Genomic DNA, 13,204 nt, shown 5'->3' on the forward strand with positions numbered 1-13,204 from the left:
GCGAAGCCAGCGCTCGGAGACGCCTCGAAGCTACGGACTGTCGCACCGCGGAGTTTCGCGACCGCGTGCTAACAATCGAGTACGAGTGCTTGAAGTCGGTTTCTGGTTTGACGAGAGCGAGCTGCGGGGAAGTGCTTCTGCTTCTTCGACGTGAACTAGAACGAATTCCCGGATGCCATGAGCTTCGAACCCACGGACACGTCCACGGAGGCGGCTTTATCCTGTGCAGCGACAGACTCCTGCGCATCGATCTATTATTGCCGCTCGTTGAAATGGTGACTTCCTGAGACGCCGTAGCTTGTTGGATCTCCGACAAAGGCAAGGTGCCGGAGGCGAAGCCTGGGAGCGCTCCCATGGACCATGTGGTGGCGCTCCTAGAGACGTATAAAGCTCTTCGACACTCCGTAAAACTCACCCCGAATGCGTCATTCTCGTTCGCCGCTCCCGAGAAATTTCAACTTGTCCACCTGCACTGGGATGTCGAGGTTTCTAATCGTTCTCTATTTGGAATCAGAAGAGATACATACGTTCTGACGTAGACACGAAAGATATTTAAGATTCCGCTAAGAGTGATTGCTCTGAGAATCGGATGTCCAACTCTCCCTTCTATACGGATTTCGCAAGCTGGGTTTTGATGAATGAGTGACTTTATTCATCGGATTGCCTTCCGGGCTGAGTTCAGCGTCGCTTTTCCAGGTCGACCCAAAGGCGCGCTGTCTAAAGTGCGACGTTCGGTATCGCGTAAGAAGACTGATGAACTCGGCCCATGAACTCGTTCTTGACAGGTATGTGTACTTCTCGAGAAACAGCTGAGACGACAGATCGTGGAAAATGGGCAGAGAGGCGGGTGAACGTGAATTAGAGGGCCATGAGACTCCTCAAAAGCTTCTCAGCCTTCGATGACCACTCGCCAGATCATCAAGGCAGGCGACACCGACGTTCAGGAAACTTGCGCGATTTTCTTGGTACTGAGCGAGCTTTGACATACTTCAGTTCGGATCTCTACGTCGAGAAAGTTCGTTTGAATCGCTGCCAACGGATCTACTATTACAAGAGCCCCAAGCACAAGACGTACGGCGAAGCACTGAGAATTCAAATTCCGAAGGAGGAGAGCAATTTCGAAATCAGCATTGCCTACAGGTGAGACACTGCTGGCGATCCTCACCACTCTTTGCGCCCAATATTATGTGGCAGATTTTCTGGATCTGGACCACGTCTATTGGAGCAGATATCGCAACAAGACAAACGAATGAATACGGAGAGCATCGATGTCTATTATGCTAATTTTGAGGACTATCGAGCTGGATGAATATCGTTCGATCTCCCAGGACGAGGAGCTCTGCAGCGCTAAGATGGAGCCATCGGGACGATCGGAGTTTGTTCACGTTTTCTTTCCCGACCGCAGCGCGATCTCTGATTCCGTGTCAAGACGTGCCCCAAGTCAAGGTGAGGCTCCGGGTGAATATTCGAGCGGCTCGATCAGGCGAGAATCACGAGGGCAGAAGCGCTCCGATGAAATTCGTGGGCTGTAGGGGCGGGTGACGAGGTTTCGCGCTCTAATTTATAGACGCCCCCCATCAGTTATGTTCGGTCCATCGTGACGCTCCGGAGACAACACCTGTTGCTCGTAGTCGACACCAACTCATACTTTTTCCATTATTTCTTTTCTCATATTTTTTCTCATCATCGAGCACCCTCGGTGTGATCAAAACCGGATCCTGTTATATAACTCCTCGACAAGCGGCGTTCGCTCCTCCGTTATTCGTCCACTCGCCGAAAGAAACTGAGCCATTCAGGACCGGGGGCAGTTGCTAAAATGAAGGAACAATTGGGCAGATACCGAGTTTGTTGCTCGGGCCATGACAGCTGAGCTCTGCTACCCTACCCTATCTATGCCCCGCCGCTAACAATGAGGCCGAGGGTTATGAGGAGAGTCAGAAATTCTGGAGCCAGAGGCTCACTCTCAGAACATTCCTTAACTAGTTTTGAATATTTCGATTTGAGAAAAATCGAACCGACGGCTCCTTACTTTTTGCAGATACCTTTCCGAGCTACTTTGGTGACGCCACGGGGGACTACGGCCGTGATGGGGGCCACCCTTCGAGACTCAACGAAACGATCCGACGGGAAGAACGTGTTCCTATTCGAGCAGCGTGTTCCGATACCCTTCTTCCTCATAGCCTTCGCCGTCGGCGATTTCACGTACGTTCCCGTTTCAAGCTGCGTGGGGGCCTACACCGAGAACGAGCCCGCGGATGCACGGTACGTGGCGGCGACCGTGAAGAGAATACTGCCGATAGCCTTCGATCTGCTCGGACCGTGTGTTTTCAGCAAGTTCGATGTCCTCATCCTGAACGACTTCCCATTCAAAGCAATGGAGATTCCCGGTCTGACGTTTCTCAACGCTAGACTCGTGGGCACCTCAGAGCTCGCAACAGTCCTCGCCCATGAGGTTGCTCACAGCTGGTTCGGAAACTCCCTCGGCATACAAACGTTCCATCATCTCTGGATAACAGAGGGGATCTGCTCGTACGTGGAGCGTAGAATCCTGCTGGAATTACGAGGTGAAAGTTTCTGGCGTCTCGTGCATCAGGACGCTGTCGTGCGACTCGAAACCGAGGTTTACCTTCTCGGCGCCAAGAACGCGCGATTGAAATTGGTCAACGACGAGATCGAAGCCAGTCAGCTGCACTCGATGGTCCCGTATGAGAAAGGATACCTGTTTCTGATATATCTGGAGACGCTTCTCGGTGTCGAGAAGCTTCTGTGTGCGCTGCGTTATCTACATTTGATCTACAAAGAGACCGCTATCGATTCAGAGAGATTCCGAGAGTTCCTGACAGTTCTCTTCGAGGATTCGCTGTCCGATGTCGACTGGAACGATTGGCTCTATGGGGCCGGAATGCCGAAAGTCATCTGGGATAACAGTTACTATCGAGACGTCGAATGTCAGCTCCGAGCGAAGGTCGCCACCTGAGGATTTCTCTCCGGATTCCATGCCAGCCTCAAATTCCCCGGGCCGATTGATTGAGGAGCTCGGGAAAGTGGCTTGAAAGCCGCGCCTCGAACAGAATCGCTCTGAGAGACGAGATTCAGAAGAGCAAAAGATATAGAGCTCTCATCAGCTCTTGGGACTGTATTGTGAATAGGAGAATGAACGTTCGTTGGGGACTCCTTCGAGGAGAGACCCAGGTTACCCCCGCCGAGGAGTTTTCCTTTTATGATCCTTATCGTTTTTCGATTGGAATTTTTAGAGCATTTCCTTGGTAGCGCATTCCTACTCTTAGGATGTAACGTCAGTTGACAGAGAGAGCGAAACCGCGTGGGTCAATCGCGGCTAAGGTAGACCCCGCCTCGAGAGCACTGCTGCTTCGGTTCTCGTGAGCGGCCCAATCATCATCTCGTAGAGGTTATTTGAAAATACTCTCTGACACAGTCACCTCGCGATCTCGTACTCGCATTACAGAGCAGCAAGGTCGCTGCGCGGGCGAGATTCATGCGTAGCGCAATAATTCACGAAAAGCATCTCCCGGACAAGAGGGATGCGGCCGCCCAACCCGGATGCAAAGAATTCGATTTTCCGTTCATTCTCCATCCAAGATGATCCCGGAACCGTTTCAAAAAACGAGGCAATCCTAGCCGAAGTGTTTCTAAGCCATCAGAGAGACCACCGTCGATTGTCTTTCGAAGAAGTTGTGCACAGACAAAACATTTATTGATTCACGTCAATTTACCTAGATATGAACTATGTAACTTCGATCAACCCTGTTAGCCTCTCGATCCTGGCTCTATCTATCATTGAGCGGTCTTGAAGCATTTTTTGACGGCGATCTCCACTTCGTTCTCGCAGGCTGCGTGCGGCAAAGTGACTTCGAGAGAAGGATCCTCCTCCATCGCGTCGCGAATCGTCTCGAGAGCATAGCTGTTGCCTAGATCAAGCGGAATACATGAATTCATTCCGAATTGACCGTGCAAGAGTACTCAAACATAATCCGAAATCGGCTGCTTACCCGACCATCCTCGTCGAGCGATTCCGTTGTTCACGTCCCACGACAGTAGACACGTTGCCCTGTCGTGCGCTTCGACAGATCCGTCCAGCAACATTCCGAAACCACCGTTAATGACCTATCGAATGGAATGATGAATTCAACTATTCCGGTTGGGATTCGAATGGGATGCCTTTATAAGCACAGGGAGTTTCTCCTCACCTGTCCCCATCCAACGCCTCCACCGTTGTGTAAAGCTACCCAGGTAGCTCCACGAAGAGCGTCTCCCACGAAATTCTGAACTGCCATATCTGAGGAAGAAACCAGCCGGTCCACGTACAGAAATCAATGAAATTCTAGAACAGATTCTCAAGCATTGCACCATCGATTCAGCAAAGTTCAACCTCCCGTTCGACCTACCCGCTGTGAAGGCGGATCCATCGTATATGTTTGAAGTCTCGCGGAATGGACTGTCGACTCCTGAGACATCGTGATGGTCGCGACTCAGAACGACGGGACCCTTGAGTCTCTGTGTTTTGACAGCGGCATTAAGAGCTTGAGCGATCTGTGACGACACAAGGAGTAGAAGTGAGACATTCGCTCCTGACTCGAACAGCTATGATATTTCGAAAGATTTGTGGAATTATGCTCGAAACTGATCCGATCGATGAATCATATGTATTGGAGATCGATCCGTAAAACTCGTGACTCCCCGAGCTCCGGATAGAGTCCTCACTTTCATTCGCCCCCTCCGGTCCGAGTAAAGAATTCTGGCTTGAGATCCGACGACGAGGCTGTTCAGCGAAGCTTTTTCAATCCAGCGAATATTATCCGAATACTGACATTTGATGTTGTCACTGACTGCAGGAACCGAGAAATATGCAAATCAGACTTCTTCGGGAGAGGAGGAAATCGTGGGATGACGAGAACGGATACGAGAATCGATAGACAGCGATGGGAAGGTAGAGTGCGACTTCCGAAAAATCCTTACCGTCGGAGTTCAGGAGCTCTCTGAGTACTTGACAGGCGATCTTGTCTGTCAACTGTAAATCATCCGAGTCGCCCGAAGTGCATACCCATCGGAAGGGTCCGAAACCCATCGAGAAAATGTCTCTGTGAATATATCGGATAACTGATGACCCAGATCGAATATGAATTCGAAATTCTCGATCAACTTCGAGCTTGTCTCAAGGGACGCCCGAACCAGCTGGAGTTGTCAAGCACTCACCCCATAATATCTTGTACGTATGACGGATATTTGAAGCGGATTCCATCCTGGCCGACATCAGCACCAGCTCTCGAAGCTTCTAGGAGGAATCCGTTCCCGTAATCCCAGAAGCACATCCCTTTCGCCGCCAGGGCGTCGATAGCTGCTACATGCCGACGTAAACTGGAAGACAATATCCTCACAGAATTAGGAGAACCGCTTAGACGAGGAAGCCCGGAGTCGGTGAGCTGAGGTTCGATGTCATCACCGACCTCTTTTGAACTAATTTCCTGAATCCGCTGGGGTCCTTCGTCATCATTTCATTAGACTCCTCGAAGGTGAGTTCAGCGGGGTAGTAGCCACCATTGAAAGGATTGTGGCAGGAGGTTTGATCGGATCCTAGCTCCACCAGAAGTTCGCCACTCTCCTCGGCTTCCTGAGCCAGGTACTCCCTGAAAAGAACAATTATCAGCCAGAGCTCGTCGTTTCGCGAGACGTCTCGCACGACCTTGTCAGCGCACCCACCAGAGATCGACGATGTTCCCGTGGAAACCGATTGATGTGGCTTGCTCATCTCTTTTCGCACGTTTGATCCGTTGTACCAAGTCTGGCAGCTCAAAGCAAATTTCGTGCAACCAACCTTGCTGATATCTGCGGAAAAGGCATCATTGACTCAGCACGCTGGAATCCCTCTTGAAGACATTCATTGCCACCCTCGCTGTCGCCCCAGGAAGAGAAAGCAGCGGGATCTCCCCTCTTAAGTCTGAACCCTCTCGCACCGCACATTGTGATACCATAGGGGGGATTACCGTTTCAAGAGAGCATCTTTGTTGACTTCTGCGATGACTCCCACGGCGCCCGCTATCACTGAGGCCTTCGCCTGAGCACCGGACATGCCACCCAAGCCGGACGTGACGAAAACGATACCTTTCAAGGATTCCAGATGCAGATATTTTCTTCCAGCGTTCATAATGGTTATCTGTTGAGGGGCAATAAATCCTGAGTCTTCATCGAGCCTCTTCGGATCTTCGTCATCATGTCGCGGTACCCTCAAGCAGAGCCTAGCGCGCGCAGAAACGACGAACTCGCTCTAATACTCTTCCGAATTCTGAAATGTGATTCAGACAACCCAGAACCTAGGAGGGATGCCGACGCCCGTTTGCCAACTGCCGCCAAAATCATGGAAAACCATGATGGCAACGAAGTTTCGGAGACCCAGAAGCGATCGTCGTTCTGATGGCGTCGTCAGGATCGAAAGCGTTTTCGTGGAGCATGCTTTCAAGCGCCATCTTCCTCTCAAGTCTTGACGTTTCACAGGGAGATCTTTCGGAAATGCCCTGCTTGAACGGCGAGGTTGCCTTCAATCATCACGATGCTCTGATAGGATCCGGACGGAATCTCAGCGCAGCCTTCCTCAAATGTGGAGACTACTCGGGCGTGTGTCTGAGCCCCCGGGCGGTCGTCACTTGCAAATTGAGCTTGCCCCTAGAATGTTACGCTGATCCGCCTTTCGATGGTCATGACATGGCTAATCTCGGGGGTATCGACTGTCCTATCGACAAATATGGCTGCGTACCGGTCGGAGTCTGCAAGCTGCACTACATCTTGATTTGGAAAGTTCCGAAGCCCTACAACCACATTCTCGCATTTGTGGCTTTGCTTGCTGTTCTCATCATCATGCTCATCCCAATTTATTGCGTCAACTTCTGTACCCCGTACGGCAGAGCGAATCGAGCTAAAGTGAAATATCAGCGATACAGGTTTGTGGGTACGGCTCCGGATCAGTCACGAGTGATCGCTGAATGACCGTCCGTCTCATTGGCTCATTGCGCCAGACTTTGCTCGGGGAACAGCTGCGGACCGCACCGAAACGCAGCCGGATGTATCACGCGCACCCGTTACGGTTCCCGCTCGCTCCTCCGGATCACCGAGGGATATCATACTGGGGTCTTCACGAGGCCACCCTCGCGATAAGTCTGCTTGGAAATCCACTTTTCGAGATCACACCCGCATGTTCTGACCTACCGCATCTTCCTCTGATTCATAAAGCGAAGCTACACCACAGGCTCCACTCCTGAGCATGCCAGACTATTCTTTATGTAGGTCTTCAAAATTGATTCTCCGATGACGAGCCCTCTCAAGGAGGAGCCGGTCTCCGTGCATTCCTGAGCTGAATAATGCGAGAGGCCCGATCCAGTAGTGGAGGGGTCCGATGATATCGGGACATGTATAGAGAATCGAGAATCTCCAATAATTTCGTAGTCAAGCGACCGAGTATCTTGAGAGATGTCAGGCCGCCCTCGCTTCCGAACTTAAGGTCGAACGTAATCCCGTCTCCCAAACCGAAGCATCTAGGTGAGTCTCTCGAGTACGCAAGCACTATCTCTGGCTGATTCGGCGGCTAACCGCCGAAGTGGGACTGAGGAAAGTCTTACTCACTGTTGTGCCGTGTACGATGCCCTGCGGTCCGATATAGCAATAGCTCCCCGCCGTCATCTGGCCGTACATTGTGACTCCCATGGCAAACATCCGGTCGTAGTCCTGGATTGAGAATTCAGATTTGTCAATCGTTGCGATGGGGTTGTGACTCTGTGACGATAAACAGTGATTATTGCGGAAAGCGCTAACCTCGGGTGTGGAATATCCCGGAATCACCATGCCGTTTGTGATCACGACCCGGGGTGAAACCCCTATCGTTGAGGGGAACAATCCCAGAGGATGCCCAGAGTACATTACCAAGGTTTGACTATCGGTCATCTTTGAGAGGTAGTGCATGACTAGCCGAAACTGAAACGGTACACCGGGAGGCTTGAGAAACAGTTGTTTTCGCCGGATAAGTTCCTGTAATCTAATTCGCCAGTCTGCTCCATCCGCACCGAGCCATCCTGACAAGATAACAGGTGTGACGAGTCAGCCCTGTATCGACACATCCGCTGGAGTGAGAATTATCCGAATGTTTTTCTGAATGATCGGATATCCTCAATTCGAGATCGATGCCCACGGCCATTGGCACTCAATGTGTTAACGACCTCTCCATGAGAGACAGTTGGCGGAGCGCCAATTCCAAAATCGTCCCGAAATACTCTCTCAGAGTGCTTTACGATTTAAACGCGACGCTTTCGGCCCCTCAAACGTTCGAGCCGTGCCCTATTTCGTCACTTGAAGATAGTTGCTACCGAGAAAACCATCCGACTGCTCACGGGCGAGCGAACAGACTTTAGCCACAGCCGGCACCTGATGTCAGCGAGAGAGACCGATATCACTTGAGGCAAGTAGAGTCTAGGAATGGTCTTGATACTTCTTCGCCGGCGCTGTAAACACACTGGACTCGGGCCAAAAAACATTTCGTCGTCGAGCTGGCGACGAAGCAAAGATGCGGAAACACAAGGGAAAAATAACGAACGGAACAGGAAATCGCTGGAATGAAACTCAAGGGGATTTTTGTCCACGACTCAGTTATTTGAACACATTTTTTCTGATATTACCTGCGCCCAATTGGAGAAAACCTGTCCGTTGCCACCGTACGTGACAAGTTCCTCGGGAAATTGTGCCACTTGAGGATCGAGGTTGTTGCAGATCATGAGCATGATCGCGGCGGCCTGAAGGCTTTTTGCCTTGTACTCATCGATAGGAAGCGCTCTGCAACGAGGGATTCCATGCAACCTCATCCTGCACATGTTCTGGTGCACTCCAATCTACCTAAATTTGGGCTCTAATCCATTTGTGTCCCCCTTGTGGGCCTCCGAGCTCTTTCGACCCTTTTTTTTAAACGGCACGGAGAATTTATCGTCGACTCACTTGAGATGCTGAGACGGCATGAAGCGATACATGTAGATATGGCCGTAGTCTCTGAGTTCCTCGGCGAATTCTGTGGCCAGTATGTGATGAACCCGTTGAGGAAAGTACCTCAGTGCATTCGCCAAGGCGGTCTGAGGGATTCCAGCGAATAAATTAGAAGAGCAGAGAAAATCGCCTCAGTATGCGCTACCATCACCTTTAGTATCCGCGAGCTTGCCATATTCCCAATGTGGATCTGGAGCGTTTTCTAGCATTCCAGCTGACAGTTGCAGAAAATGGGGTCTATTTCTCGTAATGGATCATCTTGAGCACCCCGACCTTGCGTGGACACAGTGTTTCGTTTCTGGGTTTTTTGAATATGTTCTTTTTTAGAGCTTCACGGCCTTCATGGAAGGTCGATTTCTGTCCTTCCCATGAGCGAAAAGGAGGGAGTAGCCAACGATTCTGAACGGCACCGAGGACGCCGGAATCGAGTGTAAACAAGAGCGTGTTTGAAGCCCGAACTCCATATTTGGGCCAATGTCGCGGAATGCAGCTAAAGTTCATGGGTTCATGCGCAAGCTCCAAAGCTGAAGTGTTATGGAGTTAGTCCGGCTAATTATCGTTGACTGTTAGTATTGTTAGTCACTTACGCTGACCTTGGTCTGAGCCGCGGATAGCGGCACGTTTCTGACCGGTGCATGAGGCACATCGGGAGAGCGTTTCCTAGGTTCTGGAAGACGATCCGATGGCAGACCCCTGCACAACTCCTCCACAATGTTTTCCGACATCCTGGAGTGGGACTGTTTCCTCCGGAATCCTTATCACCTATCACCACACGAACTCTCACTTATATTCACCGCAGATCTTCGGAAGAAACTTTCTTTGAGACGTTCGAGGAATCGAGACTGCTTTTTTGTAGCGGCTCTCGGGGGAGAGAGTTTGGAGTTAGAGAGTGTCCTGTCGAGGATGGTGCGATCTCTGGAGCGAGACAAAAGAGCGAGTCACTGACGGCCGAGCAGATTTCAGCAGGAATCGAACGTCAGAGTGAGCAATCCGTAGCCGGACAGATTGTAACCCGAGCCCGAGAGTTGCACCTGGGTGGATCTGGTCTCCGCCCGGGAGGCTCGAAGATCCTCATGTGGAAAACTCTGGGAGGATCATCTCGCTGCACCATGAAGCGAAACAGACGGAGATAAGATATGTTACGTCGAAACGATAAGAGTCACAACAAAGCAACTCTCGTTCTCAAGCTGGCTAGATAAGACTTGTGGCGCGCATCGAAGAATAATTGTGTCATAGGTTTGCATGGAAGGTGTCATCGCTCGAAATAGCTATGAATAAGCCTCCATGGAAGCGTTCCGTCTCTCGGAAGCCCCGAATTAGTACGTGTCTCGGAATCATTCTTGATGGAAGCCCACTCATGGATGATGGATCTTCCTCGGAGAGTATCTCCACGGAAATCATTCCCTGATGCGTCACGCATCATCAGCTCCAGGAGTACACCTGTCGAAATGCAGCCAGTGATTCTTCCAAGCTCGCCTTCCGTGAGCACCACTCGACTCGTCTGTCGTCTAGTTTCAAGGTCACTTGGCGATGGGAAGCTCCTCCTGGCAGTCGATGTGAAGGAGGATCCCTCGATGATTTACAGTCCAGGGGTGATAGCTTTGCCCCCATCCTTCCCATGAGATCCTCGGTCTAGAACGAAAATATTCGCCCCTAACCCACCAGAAATACCTCAGTACTAATCCAAGATCATTCGATGATGGCACAAAGCTATCTCACGGGGGATTTGTATTGAAACGTGTTATCATCCAACAGCTCGGAGAACAGCGACGGCTCTTTTCAGCTGTTTTTTCTCCCAGCGCGGCTTCGTAATCCCAGTCGAACAGCCTCTTGCGTGCTTTATTGTTCCATTGTCTGTGGTTTTCTTTGTCGGGATCGATCAATCTCCCTCTCGAGAGCTCTTTGCTTTTTCATGGTGTGGGATATAAACATCTCCCATCGAGTTTATTCCCCGAGAGAGCCGCAAGAAGGAAGTGATCCTCCCATTTTCGGTATATTGTAGAAATCGTTCATTCAAGGGAGTATCCGAAAATAAACTACATGTCAAAAACAGAAATTGTGCCTCCCAGTGTTCAAGGGCTCGCAGAGTTATATGAATGCCGGAGGCGATCCCGTTTCTGTTCCAGGTACCGATTTATACGACCTCTCCAGTCACGGAAACTAGTTCTGTAGATTCGGAATACTACAGGGGAAATCGCCAGAACTCGACTCTTTCGCGTACGACTCAAGATTGGTGAAGGTGTGGCCCGTCGCATGAAATGAATAGATGTATGTACAAAGATGACGAGGTGTCCTGCTGCTAGCAAGAGCCCCCGGGGAAGTCAACGACGGCGGCGGCGCGGCGCCAAGGGAGACCGCAGAAGTTCTTCCCTAAAAAATCACCCAACCTACGGCCCCCGTAGGAAGCGCTCAAACCTAATGATAATTGAGAGGGCTGCTGCCGGAAGACAGATGCCAAGAGAGTATAATCCTCACAGAGCGGTGTAAATTACTTTTTCGTATCGCTCACGCTTATCGCCAGTTATCGACCTTCTGGAAGTTATTTCCTACTTCAAGTATCAGAAAAGGTGCGACACCCAACACACGAACACAATTGGGTCAATGGTTCGCTGTGGTCCCCCGATGGCCGCCGTTAGCCAACGTTGGGTAAGAAATGGAAAGTTCTTTCTGCTGCCGCGTCTTTCCAGCCCGGCAAGGCGCGCAGTCCGCTCCGGACTCTCCTACACAGCGTTTGCCCCTCCGGTGCGGCGAGTCTGCGCGTCGTGACTTCCGCGGCAGTTCTGTGATCGATATCGTCTTCGAATCTTCGAATAAGGGGTAGTCGTCGAAATGATTGACGTGGTGGTGGAAGCGGTTTCTGCTTTCGCGTACAGCGTGCTCATGTGGACGTTCTGGTGCATAATAATCCTGGTCGCCCTCCGAGTGCTCTACGAGATCGTTATGGCCATCTGCATTACCGTCGCCTGGGTCCGAATGGTCAACAACTGCTACGACAAACAATACGATCGATACGAGACCGCATACGACTGGGATACTAGGTACTACTACGATTGAAGAGCCTCCGCGTCTGATCGTGAGATCTGCCGACCTCTTCAATGGAAACGCTTCTCGATTTGGTCCGGATATGTATCTTGTATCAAGGGATCTCCTCCCCCTCGATAAACGTAACAAAGACATCGAAGATGCGGGAGCGTCGAGATTTCTGCGTCAGGAATGACGGCATGCTCATCATTGACCGATTGTGATATTGTGTGATTTTAGAAATCAAGTGCGGAACCACGTCTCCGAGGTTACCTCTCATCTCGTTCATGGCTTTAGATAGAGCACAGCTTCGCTACCATGATTTCTAATGTATGTGATTGATGATTGCGGATTTCTTTCGGAATGTCCACGAAAGTCCTAGAATAAATGGAGTGTACGGCAAGTTTCCTTCTTAAGCATCGAGAAAAATCCGTGTGCTTAATTAGCTCTGTGGAAAAGCTGTCGAATCGAGTCCCTCAGGCGAGTTCGTCTCGCAAAACTGGCTTACCGAGAATGCTTGTTCATTTCCTGATCGCGTCGGTGAGCAACGACCTTAATATGATTGAAGTGAGCCGTGTTTCAAGTCCGTGTCGAAATCTTTCTCGGTCTGGTCTCGTCACGCTTTGCGGTGGAGAATTCTCACATGTCTTAGGACGTTCTCTCGGGGATGCTGCGAAGACCTTCGATCCTGATTTGAAAAGATTGATGTGGTCGATTACCTATGTGAGGGGTCGCGCGAAGTTCCTTCCGAAGACTTCTGATTCTCTCAACTTCTTCGAACATCACCGGCTGCCCTGAGGATCTTCGAGGAAGAAGAGATTAGTGCATGTTCCCTAGACAGCTGAGGCTCCTCCAGGCTGAGAAACCCGGGACCTGAACATGAACCTCAATACCCGATCGCGCGAAACGATGAGTTGTCGGAGACGGTGTCGCGATTTTGGTCGAAAAAAGGCGGCTCGACTCTTTTCATCGGAAGCTTTAGCTGTTCCTGGCCGCTGAGTGGATAAGAACCCAATTAGCGCAATCCTTGATATATCCAGAGAGGGCGACCATTGAGTCGGAGACCGCACGCCAGTTAGCTCTCGATCACCTCGGGGCTCTGATGTATGATTTGCACTCGACTGAGCCGGTCCATCTCCGCTAAGCA

At 50.8% G+C, this 13,204-nt stretch overlaps 2 protein-coding genes across 2 annotated transcripts; one reads left to right on the forward strand and one right to left on the reverse strand.

Annotated features, from left to right (window-relative positions):
• The first annotated feature begins 350 nt into the window (after positions 1–350).
• LOC100897733 (leukotriene A-4 hydrolase) lies at positions 351–2,977 on the forward strand. The gene is made up of 5 exons (XM_003740686.1): positions 351–485; positions 697–785; positions 994–1,140; positions 1,329–1,446; positions 2,039–2,977. Exons 1-5 carry the CDS (start codon positions 354–356, stop codon positions 2,975–2,977), a joined length of 1,425 nt encoding a protein of 474 aa, XP_003740734.1. The 5' UTR covers positions 351–353.
• A 710-nt stretch (positions 2,978–3,687) lies between these two features.
• On the reverse strand, positions 3,688–9,862 carry LOC100907980 (urocanate hydratase). The gene is made up of 15 exons (XM_003740672.2): positions 9,630–9,862; positions 8,992–9,122; positions 8,679–8,832; positions 7,822–7,980; positions 7,633–7,734; positions 6,003–6,172; positions 5,719–5,844; positions 5,466–5,645; positions 5,215–5,376; positions 4,978–5,099; positions 4,723–4,847; positions 4,407–4,551; positions 4,209–4,297; positions 4,011–4,125; positions 3,688–3,929 (listed from the first exon to the last, which is right to left on the reverse strand). Exons 1-15 carry the CDS (start codon positions 9,759–9,761, stop codon positions 3,796–3,798), a joined length of 2,046 nt encoding a protein of 681 aa, XP_003740720.1. The 5' UTR covers positions 9,762–9,862; the 3' UTR covers positions 3,688–3,795.
• Between the last annotated feature and the right edge of the window lie 3,342 nt (positions 9,863–13,204).

This window comes from Galendromus occidentalis, unplaced genomic scaffold (genome assembly GCF_000255335.2).
Source record: "Galendromus occidentalis unplaced genomic scaffold, Mocc_1.1 scf7180000077083, whole genome shotgun sequence".
NCBI lineage: Eukaryota > Metazoa > Arthropoda > Arachnida > Mesostigmata > Phytoseiidae > Galendromus > Galendromus occidentalis.

Bases quoted from the DNA above. Each gene is read 5' to 3' on its own strand.
- LOC100907980 (XM_003740672.2), bottom strand. From the start codon at position 9,761: ATGTCGGAAAACATTGTGGAGGAGTTGTGCAGGGGTCTGCCATCGGAT. The intron at 9,123-9,629 runs GTCAGCGTAAGT...GGAATCCCTCAG, and splicing joins TATCCGCGGCTCAGACCAAG to ACCGCCTTGGCGAATGCACT. The intron at 7,981-8,678 runs GTAATATCAGAA...GTACCGTTTCAG, and splicing joins TTTTCTCCAATTGGGCGCAG to TTTCGGCTAGTCATGCACTA.
- LOC100897733 (XM_003740686.1), top strand. From the start codon at position 354: ATGGACCATGTGGTGGCGCTCCTAGAGACGTATAAAGCTCTTCGACAC. The intron at 486-696 runs GTTTCTAATCGT...TCGCTTTTCCAG, and splicing joins ACCTGCACTGGGATGTCGAG to GTCGACCCAAAGGCGCGCTG. The intron at 1,141-1,328 runs GTGAGACACTGC...TCGATCTCCCAG, and splicing joins GAAATCAGCATTGCCTACAG to GACGAGGAGCTCTGCAGCGC.